Source organism: Lacerta agilis, chromosome 17 (genome assembly GCF_009819535.1).
Source record: "Lacerta agilis isolate rLacAgi1 chromosome 17, rLacAgi1.pri, whole genome shotgun sequence".
Taxonomy (NCBI): Eukaryota; Metazoa; Chordata; class Lepidosauria; order Squamata; family Lacertidae; genus Lacerta; species Lacerta agilis.
Window position 1 is genome coordinate 18437816 of NC_046328.1, and position 23290 is coordinate 18461105.

The following is a 23290-nucleotide window of genomic DNA, read 5'->3' on the forward strand; positions in this document are numbered from 1 at the left end:
TTGAGATGTAACTCAGCTTGCACCGACCAAAGGCTGATGTGTCTGCATGGGAAAGCACAGACAGAGAGGGGGAACTTCCACATTCCCCTCTTCCTGTTGCTCTGAAGCAACTGATTTCAGTGGTATACTACCACTGGCTCTGGAGGTTCAGGTCACATCTACGCAACCCATTTAAAGCACGTGACTTCCTCCCTGCAAGAAATCCCGGAAATGGTCGTGTGGTTAAGGGTGCCGGGAATTCTAGTTCAGTGAGACGTAAGCTAGAGTTCCCAGGATTGGGAAGCCGGCCATGTTGAATTTGCTATAAATACATGGTGCGGATGTGACCATTGGAGCCAACTCCTTGGGGCTGAGGGGTCTTTTCCGCCCCTCCAATAAAATATTTGAGGGGGCGCCCCCCAAGTTAATGGTCATTACCATTCAAATGGTGTGTGTGTGTGTGTGTGTGTGTACCGTATCATGTGATCAATTGGGCTTACCTCCACACACACCCCAATATTTTATTCAAGTTGGCACCCCTTGCCATACTGCCTGGGAAGACCTTCTAGCCATCCTGGCTCAGAGCCATTTCCTCAGTCCTCTCCTCCTCCTCCCCCTCCCATCTCCCCACAATACCTGATTGGGTCGAAGAGCTCCGTGTAACTCCAAAGTGGGCGTCCCTTCCCTCCAATCAGACGGCGCTCCGAGCGCCGTGGTGCTGCTACTGCCGTCGCAGCCGCAGCTGCAGCCGCTGGCCAATGCCATACCAAAGGCGCTTTCAGTCCTTGCTGAGCCCGTCGGGAGCGATCTCTTCTTCCCCAAGCCGCCACCTCTTCGGCTTGGCCTGGGAGCGAAACCTGAGAGTTTGCCCGGGATCGAGGTGGGCTTGGCTCGGTCTGCCTTTTGGCCGCCGTCCCTGAACGGAGACAGGAGCGAGGAGGAGGAGAGGGTTTGAGCGAGGTCAAGCGGCTCCCTCTTCGGCCGACGGAGTAGCTCTTTCTGCCGCAGGGACAGCAGCAGGCGTGCGCTCCTCTTCGGCTCCCGTCCGCCCCGTCGAACTTTTTTTCTCCCTTCTTCTTCTTCTTTCCGCGCCGACTTCATGGAGGGCTCCTCTTCGCCGCCGCCCGCCTACTCGGACCTCAGGCGGGGCCTGGGGAAGAGCAACAGCGGCGCCGACCTGCAGATGAACGGCGACGAGGAGGCGCCGGGCCCCGAGGAAGAGGAGATCCACGCGCCCAAAAACTACCTGTGGCTCAGCATCCTTTCCTGCTTCTGCCCGTCCTACCCCATCAACATCGTGGCCTTCGTTTTCTCAGTGATGGTAAGCCTTGTGTGGTGTTTTTTGGGGTTGAGGGGGGGAGTGGGTTTTAAGGGGGCGCCGTCGGGGCCGGAGCGCCCCTGTCTCCACGATTGAGCCCCTCCCCAGTTCGTCGCCTCCTGCTGGACAGCGCTTACTTGGAATGGGGAAGGACAAAAGGGTTGTATTCAGCTGGACCCTACTCAGAGTAGACCTTTTGATTTCTTTCCAAGCCCTACTCAAGAGAATATTGGTTGGACGACTCAATGGGCACAAGGTAGCCATGCCCATTGGCTTCAAGGGGGTTTACTCTTGAGTAGAACCAACCAGCATTGGAGACGATTCACTGACATTAAAAGGACACCAGTTCTCCATGCTCCTTACTTTTAGTGGATCTAATGACAACCCCAGCTGACCCCTGATTCGCCTGGACTATAGAGGGAGGGGACACAACACCCCCTATGAAATTCATTTTTCAGAATCTCTCCTTTCCGGCTTCAGTCTCCGCTGCATCTTTAGATTCTGATCCGCTGCAGGTGTACTCAAAAGTCCCATGGAGTTCAAACAGGGGCTTGCATCTAAGGAAGCATGGATGTGATGGCAGCCCTGACCTATTAATGGTTGGCTCAGAAGCAAGCTTCCTGGGTGATATTTAGCTGGGCTTAACTTTCCAGGAAGTGCAATAGATGGTTTCAAGATGCAATGTTAGGGGGGAGCCTCCAAATGTCCCGTCATTCCATTGTCAGCCCACACTTCCCCAAGCATTTCTGCACTACTTTCCTTCCTGAAAAAAGCCCCCCCCTTTTAAAAGGTGAATTTATTGCCTGAGAACACTTTAACCCACTTCTTATTGCCCAAGCCTAAATTTACAGCTATGCAATTGAATCCTTCTCCCAAAAGAACCACAAGCTGTGTGTACATATTGCTGGCTTAAAAGCCAGCTAAGTTGTTCTTTTTTCCAGTTGGGATCAAAGCCAGGGTGGGTTTTTTTTGGGGGGGGGGTGCAGCATTTTGTAAAAAATATATAGAATCATAGAATTCTAGAGCTGGAAGGTGCTCAAAGGGGTAATCTAGTCCCTACTCTCTGCAATGGAGGAATCACAGTTGAGGGTTGATTTTGGTGTTGCTGTGATCTAAACCACAGAGCCTAGGGCTTGCCGATCAGAAGTTCGGCGGTTCGAATCCCCACAACAGGGTGAGGTCCCATTGTTCAGTCCCATCTCCTGCCAACCTAGCAGTTTAAAAGCACGTCAAAGTGCAAGTAGATAAATAGGTACCACTCCGGTGGGAAGGTAAACGGCATTTCCATGCGTTGCTCTGGTTCGCCAGAAGCAGCTTAGTCATGCTGGCCACATGACCCAGAAGCTGTCTGCGGACAAACTCCGGCTACCTCGGCCAGTAAAGTGAGATGAGCGCCGCAACCCCAGAGTCGTCCACGACTGGACTTAACGGTCAGGGGTCCTTTTACCTTTACCTTATTATTGCATTTATCTCTCTCCCCCACATTCGTCCCAAAGGGGTTCAGGGCAGCAAAAGGCAGGATAGATGTGGATTGAACCCAGGGGTGAGAGCACACTGGGTGCAGAGTAAAAGAGGAATGTGTGCTTACACAGCCCCAATCTAGAGGGGACCTGAGTTTACTCCGGATCCTAAGCACTGCTGAGTTCAGTGGGGCTCACTGTGCTGTTGGTGCAAGCCTATGTTGTAACCATTGGTCTCAAGATTTTGTTATCGATACTGGATAGAAGTTGTGGTTTCTGTAGTGCAAAGATCCTGCTTTACAGTCACTTGCCTTGATTGACTGTCTTGTTTCTGGAACTTGTTCTCCTTCTGGCGCCCAGTCCATGCAAGCCTTACAACAACCAGGGTGGTGTAGCGGTTGCGGCATCAGACTAGGGATTTGGGAGAGCAGGGTTCAAATCCTCCCTCCCTCACTTGGGCGACTTTGCGTCACTTCCCAACTCTCTCCTGGCCTAGCCTACCTCACAGGGTGGTTGTGAGGATAAAATGGGGGAGGGGAGAAGAACCTTTGAGCTCTTTGAAAAGTGGGATATAAATGCAATGAATAAATTCAATTTCTAGAATGTGCACCATTGGTTTTGATTATATATATATATATATATATATATATATATATATATATATATGAGAGAGATAATGAGCAGTGAGTGATTGTATCTTGTGCAGCACAAGGCATAGTAAAGATGGAACAGCAAAGTTAAAACCAGAGAGCCAGTGTGGTATAATGGTTAGTATGTCAGACCAGGACCTGGGAGACCAGGGTTCAAATCCCCGCTTGGCTATGCAGCTCACTGGGTCACCCTTGGAGGCCAGTCACTGCCTCTCAGCCTAAGCCACCTTGCAGGGTTGTTTTGGGGATTGAATGAGAAGCACACATACTGCCTTGGGTGGATCTGGGTCGACTTGGAATTTGGGTGGATCGGATTGAGGCAGCCCTGGGTAGGTTTTGGCTCAGATCAAGTCCACCTGAAGCAACCCAGGGCTGTCAAAATGCAAGGCAGTCTAGTGGCAAGGAAAGCAGGGAGAAGCAGAGCCCTGTGTGACTCTGTAAGGCTCCTGAATTGGGTCGGGGCCTGGATCCAGGTTGGGTGCAAGACAGGACGGGGGAGCTGCTCAGCCCTCGTATGCACACATGAGGAAGATGTGCACAAGTCTTTTATAGCGGTGCATGCTTTCTTGGCAAATTGTCATCCTATCCCCATGGCAGTTCTAAACTTTCCTCTCAAACAGCCGCATTCCAATCACGTGTGAGATCCAGGAAGCAAAGATGGTTTAGGAGCTCTAGCCTGGAAAAGGGTGTGAGATTGGCTCGTTCCCCCACCCCCAGCCCCGCAATGAAAAAAATCCCAGCAAGCTCTGGGGTCCTGGTAGGATGAAAGACCCCTCTCTGAAAGTCTGGGAGAGATGCTGCCAGCCAGTGTAGACAATACTAAGCTAGAGGGTCCAATGGTCTGACTCGGTTTATGGCCACTTCCTATGTTCCTAGCTGCCAACCCAAAAGCCCAAGAGGAGTGTGAAGGCAGAGGTTCCTGTGGCCAAAAGACCATTCAACAGCCCAACCTAGCCCTGGCTGTCATTTACCAGTTTGAAATATTTTTACCCCTGCTCTTCAGCTGGGGGGGGGGGGGAAGCTTCCCACAGTGGCCTACAGCTATCAGTAATAAGACTTGGCTTATAAGCTAAGATATACAATACAAAAGGAAAAAGGAAGCGGAGGGAGGAGGAAGAAGCAAATTCAGGTGCTAGGTCTTCGCTCTGGAGTTCTTGTAACAACCAGCTGTTAACAGGTCAAAGAGAGGAGGTGCCAAAACAGCCCCGTGTGTACACGTGTGCATGTGTGTACATGTGTGTGTGCGTGCGCGCATGCAGGCGCATAGAAGATTCTGGATTTGGAAGATCAGAAACGCTTCCAGTTGCAACTCTCTTTTCAAAAAGAGCAACATTGGGCTGTGCATATGAGTCCCTTCTGCAACAAATGTACAGTATATTGTTCTCTCCGTATTGATTGCTAGGGGCTGTGCCCCTACTCACTCGGTTCACAAACCTCCCACCGTTTCCCCGCCCCCACATTAGCCCCCTAGAGCTTTCCCTTCCCACCTCAAGCTACTGCTAAGCTCCCTATACACCTTCCCAACCCCATTTTTTCTCTTCTATTCTGCAGTCCCACTCTGCACTCCCATTTTCACAGACATGCCCATGACTCCTCCCCCTGCCATGTTCCTTCAGTTCCCCCCATCCCCGCTTCATGCAAACCTATGCTCTTCTTTTCAACCACAACATTTCACCTGTCAATGTCCCTCCCTTCTCGCTCCCATGACATGGCCGCTGGTGTTGTGCAGCTTGCCTCCTCACCCCACCCTAACTTCCTGCAAATCTGGGATTTTGATGCGACACCCAAAATCCTCCCAATGTGGGGGCTACGTGACGACAACCTTACATTTTTATGCATATAGGAAGATAAGTGTAGAAGTGTGGGTGGATACATGCACGACACGGAGTCCATTTAGCCAACCTAATGGGTTGCGGTCCATTACTTGCGCAAAGGGAGAAATGGCTGGCCGTTTCAGAGCCCTGAGAGATTTGGAGAGGCTAAGGGTGTGTGCTTTGCTTCTGTGTGCCAAAGAACCTTGATGCACGTTCCGTCTGCAGTTGGCAGGATGGCGGATTGGAGACAGACGGTATTTCGCTAAGAGAGATGGCTTCTCCCCCATCTCTCCGGGGACCATAAAGCTTTCAAACAGCAAGGGTTATTTGAGAGCTCAAAAGAGATGCCTCGAATCACTATACAAATGTCTCACCCTGCTGATCTGCTCTTTAAATAATGGGTACCATTTTCTCGCCATCAGAGTTAATGGCTCAAGAAAAAAACAAGTACGAATGGCACCAGCCCAGTACAGCAATATCTAGCTGCCCTGTCCACACTCGTTCCTCTGCATCAAAGGTAGGGAACCTCTTTCAGCCTGAGGGCCGCATTCGCTTCTGGGCAATCTTCCAGGGGCCACATGCCAGTGCTGGGTGGAGCCAGGAGGAAAACTGGGAGGAGCAACAGATGCAAATTGGATCTCTGTACAATAGGCTAGTCTCTACACACACACTCACAATCCAGGCAAGCAAGAGGCACAATCACAGTTCAAGGACACATTCTAGCCAGGCAAAACACTCAAGGAGGGTGCAAAGCAGGGCCTGGGGAGAAGAGGTATGGCTGGAGAGGGGTGTGTGGCATGGGCATAGGTGTAGTCAGGATTTATGTTGGGGGGGGTAGGGCACCCCACCCGGCATCATCGCCTGTCTGGCTCTGCCTAGCACATTCGGAATGAAAGGTCTCAGCTGTTTTTTAAATGACTTTCTTTTGACCCCAAGTGCTCAGGAAAATCTGTCTAATTCTTTCTACAGTTTATATTTTTAGTTAAGTATTATTTATTTATTTATTTGATGGGCATGGGGAGAATCTCAGGGGCCACCTGGAGGGTTGAATTTGGCCCCCAGGCCCAAGGTTCAATAGAAGCTTATAAAATTATACACAGCTGGGAGAAAGTGGATAGAGAAAAAAGCGTTTCTCCCTCTCTTTAATGCTAGAACTTGTGGATATCCAATGAACCTGAATGTTGGAAGATTTGGGTCTTCTTCCTGAAAGGTTAAAATGGGGCTTAGCTCTAAGGAATGAGGAGGCCTGAGCCCCTGCAGAAATTCAGGTGAAGACGAACCTCTTTTGTCAGGCTTTTAGAGGTGGAGAGCTTTGATAGGTGAAGGAAGTCGCTGTTTCTGCAGGGGATGTATGCGAATTGGTTCAGATTATTTCATTGCGTGGTAGCTGTTGCGGTGCAGAGTGGTATGAAAACAACTTAATAAATAAAACAAAACAAACGTCTTTAACCGAAGTATTTTTTAGCCTTCTCTCCAGCTGAAAAAGCCTCCCACAGTGGTTGACAAAGATCAATAACAAGGCAACCCTGACTTTTTAGAGTTGCGGCCTGTAAAGGCACATCACAAAAGGAAAAATGAATGGGGAGGGAGAAGGGAGGAAGCCTTTGGGCGTACAATAGAAAATACATGAAACAGAAGGGGGCGGGGGAGAAATGAAGCCATTTCATTTACGGGAAAACAAACCACGATCCTTGGATCTGATGTAACACAAAGCCAAGACTTGGTTTGTTTGTTCATTCTGCTTCCACCAGCGGAGGATAGAAGAGGAGGCAACTGGGCAGTATATACCAGTCTGCTGTTCTTTCACAATAAACCACAATAAATAAGCCATAACATCTGGCTTATCAAACATGGCCACCAACTCATATAAGTCAGGGTAGGGGAACTTCAGGCCCAGGGGCCACAACTGGCCCTCCAGCCATCCCTGCCTGACCCGTGGCACTCTCCACAGGCCACACCCTCCTTGAGGTCAAATTTAAATACGTTGCTCCACCCAGTTGTGCTTCTGGCTCCACCCATTTGGCCCCCAGAAGGTTCCCCAGGAATGCAGGAGGCCCTCACTCCCATAGAAGCTGCAATGTATTCATTTTGTATTGGGTTATGGATAAGCTCTTGCAAGGCTCCCACAAAACGCAAGTGTAATAAGAAGCGGAGGAATGCCCACATGATATATTTGCTGCATTGCTTCTGAAAAAAAAAGGCCAGATGAGAAACTTGATCCACTGGCAATTTCCCTCCAGGCCTGCAATTCAGCTAATGCTGCATGCCGTCATCGCATGTACAGCTGAGTAGACCTCCGCATAGTTGTGTAGCTGGTAGGATTTATTCTGTCTGCTGAACGTCTTCTTAAGGCGCTGGCATTCTGAAAAGAATCGCCTGTGCTCCCAACCCGCCACAACTTATAACAATTCCTCTGAGGGGAGGAGAGATAGGATGCCTTTATACTGAGTCAGATCGCTGATTCCAGCTAGCTCAGAATTGTCCGCACTGACGGAAGTCTCTCCCAGCCCTATCTGGAGATGCCAAGAATTGAAACTGGGGCCTTCCGCATTCGAGGCAGACGCTTGCCATGGGCTGGCCAAGTCGGGAAAATGCAGAGGGAGGATATGGGAGAGGCCTCCAGTAGGATGTGGGGCATCTGCTGGGAGTGGGGGAATCTGCTAGCAAGGATTGCAGGGTGGGGGAGCTTCCTCAGCCTGTTCTCTCACCTCCTCCCTTTCCAAGTTTGGTGGAGAACCTCTGTCAGACACAGCTGTCTGATACTGGGAATAGCTCTGCCTTCCCAGAGATGAATAGTTCACCAGTCCCAGCCACCTCTCAGGTGGTAGCGACATGTTCCCTGTCACCCAAGTCCAGGAGAAGCCCAAAGAGAAGGAAACAGAGGGCTCTGCCTACTGAGCATCGCAAGAGATTGCAGAAACTCTTTCAGCCTTAAGATGAGCTCATCCCGTTCCTATATGCAGGATAGTCATCGGATGAATTCTCACAGCTTTGCCAGCTGGAACACCTGCCTTTGTTGTAGCTGTATTGAGGATTAGCAAAGAGTATTGCCTAAAGTGCCTTAAGCCAACAATCTGCCTATGTACCACAATAATCTAAGCATAAAAGCCTTTGGAAAGAGTGTATCAATTTTCATCAGCAACTGGGAGCCAGGGCAATGCTCTGCCGCTGAACTTTAGCCATTCTCAAGGTTTTGTCCTGCTCTGATCTGGTGGAGGGGAGGGGAAGGTTCCAGCACCACGGAGAGCTCCAAGCAAACCACTTGTTCCATCAAAGGTAGAGGTGGACCGAGGTCCTCGTGTTTATTCATAAAAACAATATACAAACGTGAATTTAATTAGGGTAAATGTCTTGCAAAAAAGATGTGTGTATTTGCCCAAAGGAAATGCAAAGATCTGTCTATACCTTAAGAAATGTCCAGACCCGTGCGTTTTTAAAATGTTGAGTCCGCCATATTGATTCACAATGGTGGCCAATATCAAAACATAGTTAAAAAACCGCTCCATGATTTCAGGAGCCATTGTGCCAAATTGCTTGTGTCACCTTAATCGTAAATAAATAGAGGATTTAGCTTTTTGCCCTCAGCTTTCATCTGATCTTTTTGTAGTTTATATGCCAGGAAGTGAACCTAGAACTTCTAGATGTTGGTGGCCGCCACTGGCTCTTGCGGGAATGAGTTCTGTAGTTTAACTATGTCCTGTGTGGAAAAAGTCTTTTTATCTGTCCCAAATCTTTCAACATTCAGTTTCATTTTATGTCCCTGAGTTATAGCATTAGGAGAGAGGGATAAAAGCTGTTCTCCATCCACTTTCTGTGTGCCATGCACCATTTTATAAGGTTCTATCATGGCACCTCTTAATCGCCTTTTCTCTAAACTAAAAAATCCCAAATGCTGCAAGTTTCCTCAGGGAGAGTCATTTAAACCACCAAGTCAGCTACAATTCAGGAGCAAATAAATGTCAATAAAACCACACCTAAAAATAGTTTGCCCTCTTACACAAATGCCTGGCCAGTACAATGATATCTGTGGCCTCCAGGTAAAACCAGAATCCCTTTCCTCCTGCCCTCCACCTCGCACTGCTCAGATGCATATTCTCTCATGTGGACAGGCGAGCCTTCGAAGCGCAGCACTTAGTTAAATTGCTGTGGGATTTATTGATCAGCAGTGGTGGAGCAATGAAACGTACAACGAATGCAGCAGTAATAATCAGCTCCTGGATAAATGGCCGCTTCGCCCCTGGCGTTGATTGGGAATAGCCAGTGTGGTGTGCCTTTTGGAAATCAGTGGTTAAAATCAGCACAGCTTTTAAAGGTTCAGTCCGCCTTGATTCAAAATGGTTTCCAAGCATATCCAAGCACAGACCAAAACCCATGATCTTGATCACAGGAACCATTGTGTAAGATTTGGTCACGGTATCTTTTAAGAGGTGTGAAAATGTACGACAGCTTTCCAAAATATATAGTAGATTTGGGTGGTGGGGAGAGAGGACAGGAGCATGAAAAAACTGTGAACTTTGTTGTTAAAGTATTATGCTGGTGATTTATTAATCACTGAATTGATACTCAGACTTTCCTCCCCAAGGATGCCAGGCCGGCAAACCGATACAAAACTGTAAAAAGAAAAACACAAATCAGATTAAAATGTCCTAAAATCAATTCCAATCAAAAACATACTTCTAGCCTATGCTCTCGAGGTGGCCAGGCACAGTATTCTTCAGCCACCAAATGCCTGGGTGAACAGGGACATTTTCTCCTAGTTACAGGTAGGTAGCGGTGTTGGTCTGCCATAGTCAAAACAAAATAATAATAATAAAAATCCTTCCAGTAGCACCTTAGAGACCAACTAAGTTTGTTCTTGGTATGAGCTTTCGTGTGCATGCACACTTCTTCAGATACACCGAAACAGAAGTCACCAGACCCTTATATATAGTGGGAGGTTGGGGAGGGGTGTTACTCAAGAAGGGTGGTGGGAATGGGTGATTGGCTGATAGGTGTGGTAAACCTGTTGACGACGGTTAATGACTGCAATTTTCTCCTAGAGAGTTAATAATGATAGAGACAGGCACACCTGGCTAGAGAGGGCATTCCACAACTGGGGAGCCACCACCAAAGAGGCCCTGTCACAGGACAGGGCCAGCCAGGCAGCCCTCAGCAGCAGCGGCTCCGGCAGCAATGCCTCACCCACCAGTGGTGGCAAAAGGAGTGAGAATGGAAGCACAGGTTGGTTGGTTGGTTTTTTTTTTTTAATGAAAATCACATTTCTCCTCCGCAGGCATTAAACAGTTATGCACAGGGAGACATAGAAGGGTCAAAAAGACTGGGCCACACCGCACTCCTGGTTGCTATCGCAGCGATCCTCATTGGCCTCGTGCTGATCGGTATCCTTTGTGCAGTTCATTTCACTACGGTAAGTCAGATTTCGCCGTTCTCCAGCCAATGCGCTAGAACTTGATGCCATCTTTAACAACGCTGTTAATTTGCGGAGAGGGGAGAGATGAGAGGGAGGACAGTTATTTCCAGTACTGTAGTGGATACTCGCAGCTATGGCAGCTTCTAAGATTATGTTATCTTATTTAATCTGTGTTTCTTGTGCTTTTGCATGCTTAGAGGGGCAGGCCCAGCACTCAGGAGTTGTCTTCGCTGGGTACCTACCAGTGCCCACATCCCAACTCCTGGAGCTCCAGCAAGCATGGATAGGAGTTGAGAGAAGGGGAGACAACCTCTGCCCACCTTGCCCCCTTCTCTTTGGGCAGAGTGGGCCCAGAGGAAGAGGGTCAATCAGTGGGGAGCAGTGACTTGTAGTAGGCTCAAAGCCACCAGCCCCTTCTGAGGTTATAGGTAAAGGGACCTCTCACCGTTAGGTCCAGTTGCGGACGACTCTGGGGTTGTGGCGCTCATCTTGCTTTACTGGCCGAGGGAGCCGGCGTACAGCTTCCGGGTCATGTGGCCAGCATGACTAAGCTGCTTCTGGCGAACCAGAGCAGTGCACGGAAATGCCGTTTACCTTCCCGCCAGAGCAGTACCTATTTATCTACTTGCACTGGCGTGCTTTCGAACTGCTAGGTGGGCAGGAGCAGCGACCGAGCAACGGGAGCTCACCCCGTTGCGGGGATTCGAACCACCGACCTTCTGATCGGCAAGACCTAGGCTCTGTGGTCTAACCCAAAGCACCACCCACGTCCCTTTACCCGTGTCTGAGGTTATGCAGCCTTCTAAAAACAGTCTTATTAATTTTCAGTAATTAGGGGTGCATTGCAAACGATCAATGCAAATCTCCATGGGTTGCCTTTCAGCTAGTTCTACAATGTTCCATGCACGTACATGGGCAAATGATTTGGAGCGCTCCAATATCTTCTTTTGGAGCAAGTTACATTGTCTTTTCCGTGAAGGTCCATTGGATGAAACAGAACGTGCACCCCTGTTCCCTTGAAACTGAAGCATCTGGTGTTTTCAGTCTTCCCAAATGCTTGGGCTTTGCAGCAGCTCTGGATTTTATTTTATTTTTAAGAATTTTTATTAATTTTTACATTTTGGCGTAATATTCACCGGAGTCAACATAACATTTTCCCCACAACACTTCCTCAGACTGGCGGGCATGCCTTGGTGATACTCTGATTACCCAGATGCACAAAAACAAAAACAAATAAACACACATCGATAAAGTAACACTACATGTGGAGATTCCTCGAATCTCACAACTTCCCCCCATCCTGTCTATGGAGTCTTGTTTTAAAACATCTACAACTGCATATTACCGTATTTTTCGCTCCATAGGGCGCACCGGACCATAGGGCACACCTCGTTTTTAGAGGAGGAAACCCAGGGAAAATTTTTTTTCCTGGTTTTCCTCCTCTAAAAGCCCTGTTTTTTTTGAAGATCAGCTAAAAGTTTTGCAGCTTTTTTTGCAAAGGGAAAAGCCCTGTTTTTTTGAGGATCAGCTAAAAGTTTTGAAGCTTTTTTGCAAAGGGAAAAGCCCTGGTTTTTTGAGGATCAGCTAAAAGTTTTGCAGCCTTTTTTTGCAAAGGGGGAAAAGCAAAGAGGAAAAGCCCCGTTTTTATGGGGTTCAACTGACATTTCTGCAGCTTCTAAAGGAAAGGGAGCCTTTTCTACAGTTTCCAGACAGATAATCTAATCAGCCAGTCACATGTCGCTGGGGAAACAAACAACCTCCCTCTGCAGCACATTCAACAATGGAGGGCGGGGCTGAAAGGGAGCCGGGGACTCTTATCTCTCTCCCGATCTCTTGCTGATCAGCTGCTGAGCAGGGTCCTTTCAACACTCCCTTTTCTTTTTGTAAAATAAAAAGCATGATCCTCTTTTGGCCCCTGGGCAATTCAGCTCCAGGGACCACCATTCACTCCATAAAGCGCACAGATATTCCCCCTTACTTTTTAGGAGGAAAAAAAGTGCGTCTTATGGAGCGAAAAATACAGTAGTTTGTACTCCAGTTATTATATATCAAACCATTTTATCCATAATATTTTTTTACACTACCAGAATGTCAAAATCCTGCTCTTGTTTCCATCTGCTTACAGTGGTCTCCTAAATAACTTGTAAATTTCCCCCATTCTTTTATAAAGTTTTTATCCTCTTGGTTTCTGAGTTTTCCAGTCAGCTTTGGCATTTCGGCATAGTCCATCAGCTTGGCTTGCCATTCTTCTCTGGTAGGGAGCAGCTCTGGATTTAGGGCAGTGTGGGCTGTCCCCCCCCAACACACAGGGTGCCAAGCCTAGGGGGTGCAAAACAACAACAACAACAACCACTTATATTTATAAGGGTACGTAGTGAGAAGATCCATAAGAATCAACTGTACCAAAAGGAATTATTGCGAAAATGAGAAATATTTCTGGGGGTGGGGGAAGCATCAAATTTTGTCCTCGCTCAGGGTGCCATATTACCAAAGTCCGCCCCAGTTTGGAGCATGCAGGACAACTCCTCCTCGGCGTTCTTCCCATGCACCTTCTCCAGAATGACCCTAGGAGCCCATCCTCAATGGCTGACTCGCCTCCTTTCACTCCAGTTGCCTCCAGTCAGAACATAGGGGGAGAAGGCTGCTTCTTGGTAGCTAAAATGGTCCCCTTTCATGCTGATTCGGTGACTCGGGGAGGCTGGCGACAGGGACCCTGCTGCAGAAATATGAATGGGTCTTTGACCCCAACATGACACCAGACCAACACACCACTGGGCAACTCACAGGCTCTGGTTAAGTTCCCGAGAAGCAAGCCAAAGCTTTCATTTTAAGAAATAAAGTTTCTAGACCTCATGAGCTGAAACTAGTGGGACTGTTTTTTAAATACAGTGGTACTTTGGTTCTCAGTCGCCTTGGTACTCAAACGCCGTGATTCTCAAACACTGAAAACACGGAAGTAAGTGTTCCGGTTTTCAAACGTTTTTCCGATGCGGCTGTCAGCTGTTGTTTCCGGGGCACCTGCACCAATCAGAAGTTGTGCCTTGGTTTTCGAATATTTCAGAAATCAAACAGACTTCCGGAACGGATTAAGTTTGGTGCTTTTGTTTTTGTTATTTATTTTGCATTTTTGTTTTTGAGGCTTTTTTGGTTCATTTGTTTTTGTGACTGTGTGGAACCCAGTTCAGCTACTGATTGATTGATTGTGTGACTGCGGAAATGGATAAAAGCCACACACCCCCATCCAAACAATGACTATCATCAGTGCAGGAAAGGAAAAAAAATGTTATTTTTTATCATTTCCATACTGTCTTATTTATTTTATAGTACAGTACATTGATTATTATTTTCATTTTACGGAACAGTGGTCTCGTGATATAGTAAAATTCATGTTAAATTGCTGTTTTGGGGGTTCTTTTTAAAAGTCTGGAACGGATTAATCCGTTTTGCATTCCTTTCTATGGGAAAGCGTGCCTTGGTTTTGGAACGCTTTGGTTTAGGAACGGACTTCCGAAACGGATTAAGTTTAAGAACCAAGGTACCACTGTACCAACCCCCCCCCCCGCACAAAAACAGATCAAAGGAGCAGGCAAGAGGAGTCACATATGAAACAGCCCAAATACATTAAAAACATTATTTTGTGATTTCAGTTTCTGAATGCATAATAATGAGACTAGTAGTAATAATGACATGTGAGTGTGCAATCCTGTTCACACATTTCCCCCGCCTCCCCATAAATCTTAGTCCTTCCTCCGGATATCCCAAGGAGGAGGCCAAGGCTGCAACCCTATCCCCACTTACCTGGGAGTAAGCCCCATTGTACCCAGTGGGACTTCCCTCTGAGTAGACACGGATTGGGTTGCACTGTAAAGACCCCAGAACTTCAGGTCAGGCTGCATCGCCAGCTGGCAGCCTTACCTTGTCACGATGTAGGATCTGAAAGGGAAAGTTGCATAAGGGAAAGGTGGAAGGAAGTGGATAAATTTAGCCCAAAGAAGATTAAGGGGGGAATTCCGTCAAGTAGTTAGAAGGAAGATGGGAAATGCTTGCGCTTTCAGCCTAAGCAGCGAGGAGCAGAGGCATCTGGTTGGCAGCTGCAAGGAAACGATGCTGGGCAAGGTGGGGCTTTGGCCTGATCCAGAACCAGGCATTCCTATGCTATGCCCTCCCTCCCCTGTCGGAGCCAGTGTGCCTCTGAATTAACAGTTGACATGGGGAAAGAAGATAGAGGAAACTTTTCCTCCTTCTCTCCTAACACTAGAACTGACCAACATCCAAGGAAGCGGAAGATATGGGATGGATTTTCTTAAAAAAGGACTTCTTTATGCAGCACATTATTAATCTGTGGAACCCACTCCTGCAGGAGGCAGTGATAGCCACCAACTTGGATGGGTTTAAAAGAGGATTAGACAAATTCATGGAGGATAAAGCTCTCAGTGGCTACTTGCCATTATGGTGAAGCTCTGCCTCCACGGTTGGAAGCAGTAAGTGCTTCCGAATAGCAGTTGCTGGAGACCACAGGAGGGGAGAGGGCTCTTGTGCTCAGGTCTTGCTTGTGAGTTTCCCAGAAAAGGCATCTGGTTGGCCACTGTGAGAACAGGATGCAGGGGGCTAGATGGGCCTCCTCTGGCCTGGATCCAGCTATCGGGCTCTCCTGGAGTTCTTACGAGTGTGAAACAATGCATCAAAATTACAATAAGGTTGATGGTCTGAGCTGTAAGAATGGGGCAGGAAATGAAGGGAAGGCAGTATCATCAGGGTGTGCATTTGTAGGTCGGAAGCAGCCATGGTGGCCCAACAGCCGTAGGCAAAGGTGTCCCATCACCTCATTCTCCCACGGAGATGGCTCACCCACTCAGCTGAAAGGCTGGGGAGGGATGTAGCTCAGCAGTAGAGCATCTGCCTTGCGTGCAGATGGTCACAGGTTCAATCCCTGACATCGCCAGGTAGGGTTGGGAATTTTCCCAGTCTGGGACCCCGGAGAGCCGCTGCCAGTCAGTGCAGACAATACTGAGCTAGATGGACCAAATAATCTGATTCGGTATAAGGTAGATTCCTACATCTGAACAATCCTATGCCCAAAACATCATGTACAGCAGGTATCACATCAATCTTTTCAGACCCACGACCCACTTTTAACCCAAACTGGCTTAATTGTTCTTAATCGTTCGCCATCTATTTGCATGGCTGTGATGTTTCTGTTGTGACCCGCTTTGGATCAGGCCATGACCCACTAGTGGGTCGCAGCGGACCAGCTGAAGACCAGTGATGTACAGGCATGTGTGAATCTACTCATGGGTGCTGGTTGTGCAAGTTGGGTGCAGAATTCAGGATGGGGACCTCGATTTTCATTAAAGAGGGGATTTCAGTTCCTAGTCCCAGGACTATGAAGAACATGTTGAAAGTATAAAAAAGGCAAACTTGGCCCTCCAGATGTTTTGGGACTACAACTCCCATCATCCCTAGCTAACAGGACCAGTGGTCAGGGATGATGGGAATTGTAGTCTCAAAACATCTGGAGGTCCGAGTTTGCCTATGCCTGGTGTAAAAATCTCACGTGGGCAGAACCTGGGTGAAAGGAAAACCCAGGAGTCAGGAGGTTGGGTTTAGATGCCTGCAGAGCTCCTTACCTATTGCTGTGAGTAGTCAAATAAGGTATGCAAGTGAGCAGAACAAATTATCTAAAGAAAGACAGTATTCTGAAATGCAGTTAAGCCCATCATTTGTGTGCAATCAGCTTTATGCAAAATAAAATTAAAATAAAATAGAAAGGGGGCGGGCATCCAGGAAAAAAAGACTTTAGCAATCCCACTTGCCATTGGACTTACAGTGTTTTTACTATATGCAATTTTGGCTTTAGGGGTGATACCTGGAATGTAACCCCTGTGTAAACTGTGGGCTTGCTGCATGCATCCCTTTTGGTAGGTAGGGAATTGGGGGGAGTGGATGCAAAAGGGGACAGTGGCTCCTTCGCCTTTAACCAAGTCAGGGGCAGGAGCCTGCTCCCTTTTGCACCGGTCACCCTATCCAATTAAGGATTGCTCACATTGCTACTTCTCTCCAGAATCTTCACAGCACTCCTGTAAGGTAGGCCAAAGACTAGCATAGCCAAAGACTGTAGCCAGAGGTCCTTTAAGAGCTGAACAGGAAAGGGGATTTCTGTACTATAAAAGGTGTAGGAGCATTTTGGCTACCTGTTGCGTTTGGCTACCTTATTACAACCAGGATTGTGAAACCTGCGGCCCTCCAGATGTTCCAAATTGCATCATCTCCAACTCTTGGCCACCTGGAAACTGCAACGTAAAAGACAGCTTTCCTTGACACAACCTTTTGGTTATTTCTCTCCCACCCCCCTGTATAAAAAAGCTCTGTGTCAATGCCCTATGCACGTCCCTAGATGCTGTTGGACTCCAGCTCCCATCATCCCTGACCATTGACTTAAGTTTGCCAGGGATGATGGGAGTTGGAGTCCAACATGCGGGAATCCAAGGTTGAAGCGTGCTATCCTGTGCACCCATAGAACAGCCTTTGCTAACCTGGTGCCCTCCAGATTCTTTTGAATACAACTTCCAGGAGAGCCAGTGTGGTGTCGTGGTTACAGTGTTGGCCCTGGACCTGGGAAACCAGGGGTTCCAATCCTCGCTCGGCCACGTGAAGCTCGCTGGGTGACCCTGGGCCAGTCGCTGCCTCTCAGCCTAATTTGCTTCACAGGTTTGCTGTGGGTATTAAATGGGGAGGGAGAGAACCACGTACAGTGGTACCTCAGGTTACAGATGCTTCAGGTTACAGACGCTTCAGGTTACAGACGCTTCAGGTTACAGACTCCGCTAACCCAGAAATAATGCTTCAGGTTAAGAACTTTGCTTCAGGATAAGAACAAAAACTGTGCTCTGGTGGCGCAGCGGCAGCGGGAGGCCCCATTAGCTAAAGTGGTGCTTCAGGTTAAGAACAGTTTCAGGTTAAGAACGGACCTCCGGAACGAATTAAGTTCTTTACCCGAGGTACCACTGTACGCTGCTTTGAGCTCCTTGGAGAATATATGTAAATATAAATATAAATATAAATATAAATATAAATATAAATATAAATGAAAGAAACAAAGAACCCTGAAATATCTGGAGGGCACTCTGTTGTCAAAGAGAGATTGCAGGGAGATGCTACTCATGGATGGAGACAAGGAAGTTAGTTCCTCTGCTCTACGGCCCCGTCCTGGATGTCTGGCAACCTTAGCTGGCATATTTACACCCCTGGCTCTTCATCCTGGCAGATGGAATTACCAGCTGTCCCCAAAGACACAGGAGCAGCAGAAGGGCTGTGGTGGGATGTTTCTGCAAGACACACAAGTTGAGATGGGCATGAACTTTTCACCTCTTTCGTGCTTGAGGAGGATGGGTGGTGTGTGTTTCTCCCCCCCCCCTCCTGCCCCTGCACCAGAGCTCTCAAAAAACATCCTAAATAATTAGGCCTGCATGCTTGAAACCATTTATTATTTAGTCCTTTTTTAAAAAACAAAAATTTGCCCTGGATCTTCCAATAATCAGCTTCGTTGGATGTCCAAAAGTTCTGCTGTCATGAGAGAGGGAGAAAAAAACCCACTATCCATGTTCTTCATGCCCTGCAAAATTTTGTGAACCTTTATCAAATTCTTGCTCACTTTTGCTCTAAGCTGGAAAAAGTACATACCGTATTTTACGCTCCATAAGACGCACTTTTTCTCTCCTAAAAAGGAAGGGAAAATCCCTGTGCGCCTTATGGAGCGAAGGCTTCGCTCCCGCAGCCTCCCCCCACCCCCCGCCGCATTCGGCGGGAGGTGGGGAGAGGCAGCGGCGATGTTGCTGGATCATGTCAGCACCTCCGTTCGCCAAAAGAAGCTTCTTTCGGCGAACGGGGGTGCTGGGCACGATCCAGCAACATCTCCGTTGCCTCCTCCCGCAGAACGCGGCGGGGGATGGGGGGAGGCTGCAGGAAGCGACGGGGATGTTGCTGGATCATGCCAGCACCTCCGTTCGCTGAAAGAAGCTTCTTTCGGCGAACGGAGGTGCTGGGCACGATCCAGCAACATCTCCGCTGCCTCCCCCCACCTCCCGCTGAATGTGGCGGGGGATGGGGGAGGCTGCAGGAAGCGACAGGGATGTTGCTGGATCTGGGCACGATCCAGCAACATCTCCACTGCCTCGCCCCACCTCCCGCCGAACGTGGCGGGGGATGGGGGGAGGCTGCAGGAAGCGACGGGGATGTTGCTGGATCGTGCCAGCACCTCCGTTCGCCGAAAGAAGCTTCTTTCGGCGAACGGAGGTGCTGGGCACGATCCAGCAACATCTCCGTTGCCTCCCCCCAACTCCCGCTGAACGCGGCGGGGATTGGGGGAGGCTGCAGGAAGCGACGGGGATGTTGCTGGATCGTGCCAGCACCTCCGTTCGCCGAAAGAAGCTTGTTTCGGCGAATGGAGGTGCTGGGCACGATCCAGCAACATCTCCGCTGCCTCCCCCCACCTCCCGCCGAACGGGCGGGGGATGGGGGGAGGCTGCAGGAAGCGACGGGGATGTTGCTGGATCGTGCCAGCACCTCCGTTCGCCGAAAGAAGCTTCTTTCGGCGAACGGAGGTGCTGGGCACGATCCAGCAACATCTCCGCTGCCTTCCCCCACCTCCCGCCGAACGCGGCGGGGGATGGGGGGAGGCTGCAGGAAGCGACGGGGATGTTGCTGGATCGTGCCAGCACCTCCGTTCGCCGAAAGAAGCTTCTTTCGGCGAACGGAGGTGCTGGGCACGATCCAGCAACATCTCCGCTGCCTTCCCCCACCTCCCGCCGAACGCGGCGGGGGATGGGGGGAGGCTGCAGGAAGCGACAGGGATGTTGCTGGGTTGTGCCAGGTGCTGGGTCGTGCGAGGTGCTGGGCACGATCCAGCAACATCCCCTTCACTTCCTGCTGCCTCTCCCCATCCCCCACCGTGTTCCGTGGGATGTGCGGGGTGGCAGCTGCGATGCCTGCTTTTGGGATCGGTGGGCGGCAGGGAGGTTTGTGGAGGATTTCCTCCACCACCCCACACGCTGCCCTCCGATCCCAAAGGTGCGGGGTAGTGGAGAAAACAGCGGGGATGCTGCTGCTTTCTCCACCATCCCGCGCGCCAATGCCAAAAGCAGGCTCATCCCCGCATGCTTTAAAGGGACATGGGGACGAGGGGAGAAACGGAGTGTTCCCTCCTCGTCCCCATGTCCCTTTAAAGCAAGCGGGGATTAGCCGCTGTGAAGGGCTCCCCCTCCAGCGCACCCCTCCCTGCCTTTTAGAGGAGGAAAACCAGGAAAATATTTTTTCCTGGTTTTTCTCCTTTAAAAAACAGGTGCGTCTAGTGGTCCGGAGCGCCTTATGGACCGAAAAATACGGTAATACTTGCATTAGGTGGAAAATGTGGGAGGCACATACTTACACAATCCATTATGCCACAGCAGTCTTTTGGGGGCCTTTTCCCTGTGCAGCAACTGCTATGAGGGAGAACCTCTTGATACTTTGCTTGAGCTATCCTGGTTTTCACTTAATTTCTCCCAGTGGCACTGTGGCTCACTGCTCAGAACAAAGCCAACATAAACGTCTAGTGTCTGGGCATGTGCAGAGTTCCAACTGAATCGAGCTGAGAGGATGGGCTGCAGCTCAGTGCTGCATATAGGGTTCAGATACCAGTACCACTGGGTAGGACTGGGAACAGCTCCTTTCTGAAACTCCAGGAGCTATACAAAGCAAGATGGACTAGTGTTCTGACTAGCCATTACCAATGGGACAAAAAGTAGGAAGAGATATTTATTTCTCATGCAAAATTCAGCATTGGCAAAGATAGCAAGCAGTTCTCCGCGTTTCTACAGCATTTTTGTGATTCCCTCCCCTAAACAGTCCTCATGTAAATTCACCAGCATTTTAGTGTGAATTTATCCTAGTAAACACATTATTGCTTGCACTTTTGCCTAATATATGCATTTTTTGTGTGTGTCTGTTACTTTCGTAAATATATGCATTCATATCCACACTTTCCCCGAGTATATGTGCTACTTGGCTGAAGAACTGCTTTGCAAAATTTTGAGAGTCGCAAGCTTCAAAGGAGGGCTGCATGGTTTAAGGGGAATGCAAACTTAGAATCATAAAACTGTAGGGATGGATGGGACCCTGAGGGTCATCTAGTCCAACCCCCTGCGATGCAGGCATCTCAACTAAAGCATCCATGACAGGTGGCTATTCAACCTCTGCTTAAACACCTCCAGTGAAGGAGAGTCCACCACCTGCCTTGAGACTCTGTCCCAATATCAAACAGCTCTTACCATTGGACAGCAGAAGGTTTGCCTTTAAAAGTGAACTGAATCAAATTTCTCCATCACCCCTACTGGTGGGTGGCACTCACAACAGCTTCTCAGAACTGGCTTAGTCATCCGGGCCACATGACCCGGAAAAGCTGTCTGCGGACAAACTCCGGCTCCCTCGGCCATTAAAGCAAGATGAGCGGCACGACCCCAGAGTCATCCGCAACTGGACTTAACTGTCAGGGGTCCTTTACCTTTAATTTTCCTTTATCTGTGGCTGATGGGAGTTGGAGTCCAGCAAAAATTTGAGGGCACAAGATGCCAGGACTGCCTCTCCTGAATTAATGTCTGCTGTGATATATTCATGCAGAATTTAAAACAAAGTACTCTCCCCCCCCCCAAAAAAAACCTGTTTTTCATCACATTTAGATAATAATAAAGCAAATGATCTACCACAGGCATAGGCAAACTCTGGCCCTCCAGATGTTTTGGAACTACAATTCCCATCATCCCTAGCTAACAGGACGAGTGGTCAGGGATGATGGGAACTGTAGTCTCAAAACCTCTGGAGGGCCGGAGTTTGCCTATGCCTGTAGAACAGGCACCCCCAAACTCAGCCCTCCAGATGTTTTGGGACTACAGTTCCCATCATCCCTGACCACTGGTCCTGTTAGCCAGGGACGATGGGAACTGTAGTCCCAAAACATCTGGAGGGCCAAGTTTGGGGATGCCTACTGTAGAATCTACCGCTGAGCTGTGTCTCTTCTCTCTCCTTAACTATGACCTTCCTTTCCCCTTTAAGTCAGGTGTGGGGAAACATTGCCCCCCCTGATGTTGCTGAACTGCACCACCCACCATCCCTGGTCATTGGCCCTTCTTGCTAGGGCTGCTGGGAGTTGTAGTCCAGCAACATCAGGAGGGCCAAAGGTCCCCCATTCCTGCCTCTGCGTTACAGCTGTGCTTTGGTGCTATGAGCACCAGCAGCTCTGGTAATTGCCCAGGGTGTGTCTGATTGCTTCTTCTATGTTAAAACAAGGAACGCTTTATGAAAACACCAAAAAACAAAACAAAACAAAAGCCATTAGTGAACATCAAACCATTTCCTGACAGTCAGGAATCCATTGATTTTTCGAGATCGCCCTGATACATAATTCAGCGCAAACTGGCAGCGAGATGACAGCTGCCAGTGGAGACTTAATGCTTCTGATTCAAAAGGGTATTGAGCCACTAATGCAGTGAGTTGTTTGTTTAATGGGAACAAGGGCTATTAAATAATGTGTCCATTAGGCCTTGAGGATGAATAATTTAAATAAGGCAATCAAACTTTCTAACTTTCTCTCTATTCTTCTTCTTCTTCCTCTCTCTCTCCTCCCCCTCCCGAATTCTCCTCCCTTCTCCTAAAAACCACCATTATTTTTAACACCAACGCAGCACGTCATCTGACATCCAAGACTTAGGATGGGAAGCGTTGCCCGTCTTCAAACCTCTGGGAAAGGCACAGGGAATGTCTGGCAAAGGAAAGGAAAACAAGGATCCTTCAGTCCAGACGGTTCGATTCCAGTCGCTGGTGAACAGATTGCGTCCGCTATCGCTGTCCGTCGTGCTGCGTAAACCGAGACGAGCATTTTTATTTTTTTAAAAAAGTATTTCTTAAGGAATGCTGTTAATAGAGAAATGCTTCCAGTTTGCTTTCCAAACCCCCAAATTCCATGCCTCCGTTTTCATGTATGTTGGAGGTGGAACCTCTGTTCTCACAACACTCACAAACTCCTCTCCCTCCATCCTACTCCGTAGGCATTCGGGCTCACTCTTCGGGCGTTCGCTGGCTGAACTTTTTGGATCACTGATGGATGCAAGGACCGAGCTGGAGGAGCAGACCGGACAAGGTGGGCGGCTGCCCTGTGATTTTTGGGTTGATTTCTGCTTCAGGTCTATTGACCCCATTGGTGCCTCTCAGGACAAAAAAATGAGAACGCTTTCCCAGCTCATCATGGATCTTTGATCTACTGCGGCTCTACCCTCTCTGCAGCTTCAGAGTTATCATCTGAGTTTCTCAGTCTAGCATGGATATTTAGAAAGCTGCCTCGTTGGTCCATCTTGCTTAGTACTGTATTATGCTGACTGGGAGCAGCCCTGCAGGATGTCAGACGGAGTTCTCTCCCAGTCCTAGCTGGAGATGCTTGGGGGTTGAATCTGAGACTTTCTGCATGCAAAGTAGATGCTCTACCACTCCAGAGCTAAGGCTCTTTCTCTTTCTTCCTGAACTGCCTTCTCGCCAGCCCAGCTTTCTCCCCGCTCTTTCTCCAAAACAGGCTTCTTCTTTTGCACGAATGTTTTGCTATCTCTTTTTACAGACTCCCATTTCTTCGATCAGGC

At 48.8% G+C, this 23290-nt stretch overlaps 1 protein-coding gene across 1 annotated transcript; it reads left to right on the top strand.

The window, feature by feature from the left end:
• The first annotated feature begins 757 nt into the window (after nucleotides 1–757).
• On the top strand, nucleotides 758–22539 carry TMEM233 (transmembrane protein 233). The gene is made up of 3 exons (XM_033136370.1): nucleotides 758–1300; nucleotides 10494–10628; nucleotides 22346–22539. The coding sequence occupies exons 1-3, from the start codon at nucleotides 1079–1081 to the stop codon at nucleotides 22355–22357; spliced, it is 369 nt and encodes a 122-aa protein (XP_032992261.1). The 5' UTR covers nucleotides 758–1078; the 3' UTR covers nucleotides 22358–22539.
• Nucleotides 22540–23290: the final 751 nt, after the last annotated feature.

Bases quoted from the DNA above. Each gene is read 5' to 3' on its own strand.
- TMEM233 (XM_033136370.1), top strand. From the start codon at position 1,079: ATGGAGGGCTCCTCTTCGCCGCCGCCCGCCTACTCGGACCTCAGGCGG. The intron at 1,301-10,493 runs GTAAGCCTTGTG...TCTCCTCCGCAG, and splicing joins CCTTCGTTTTCTCAGTGATG to GCATTAAACAGTTATGCACA.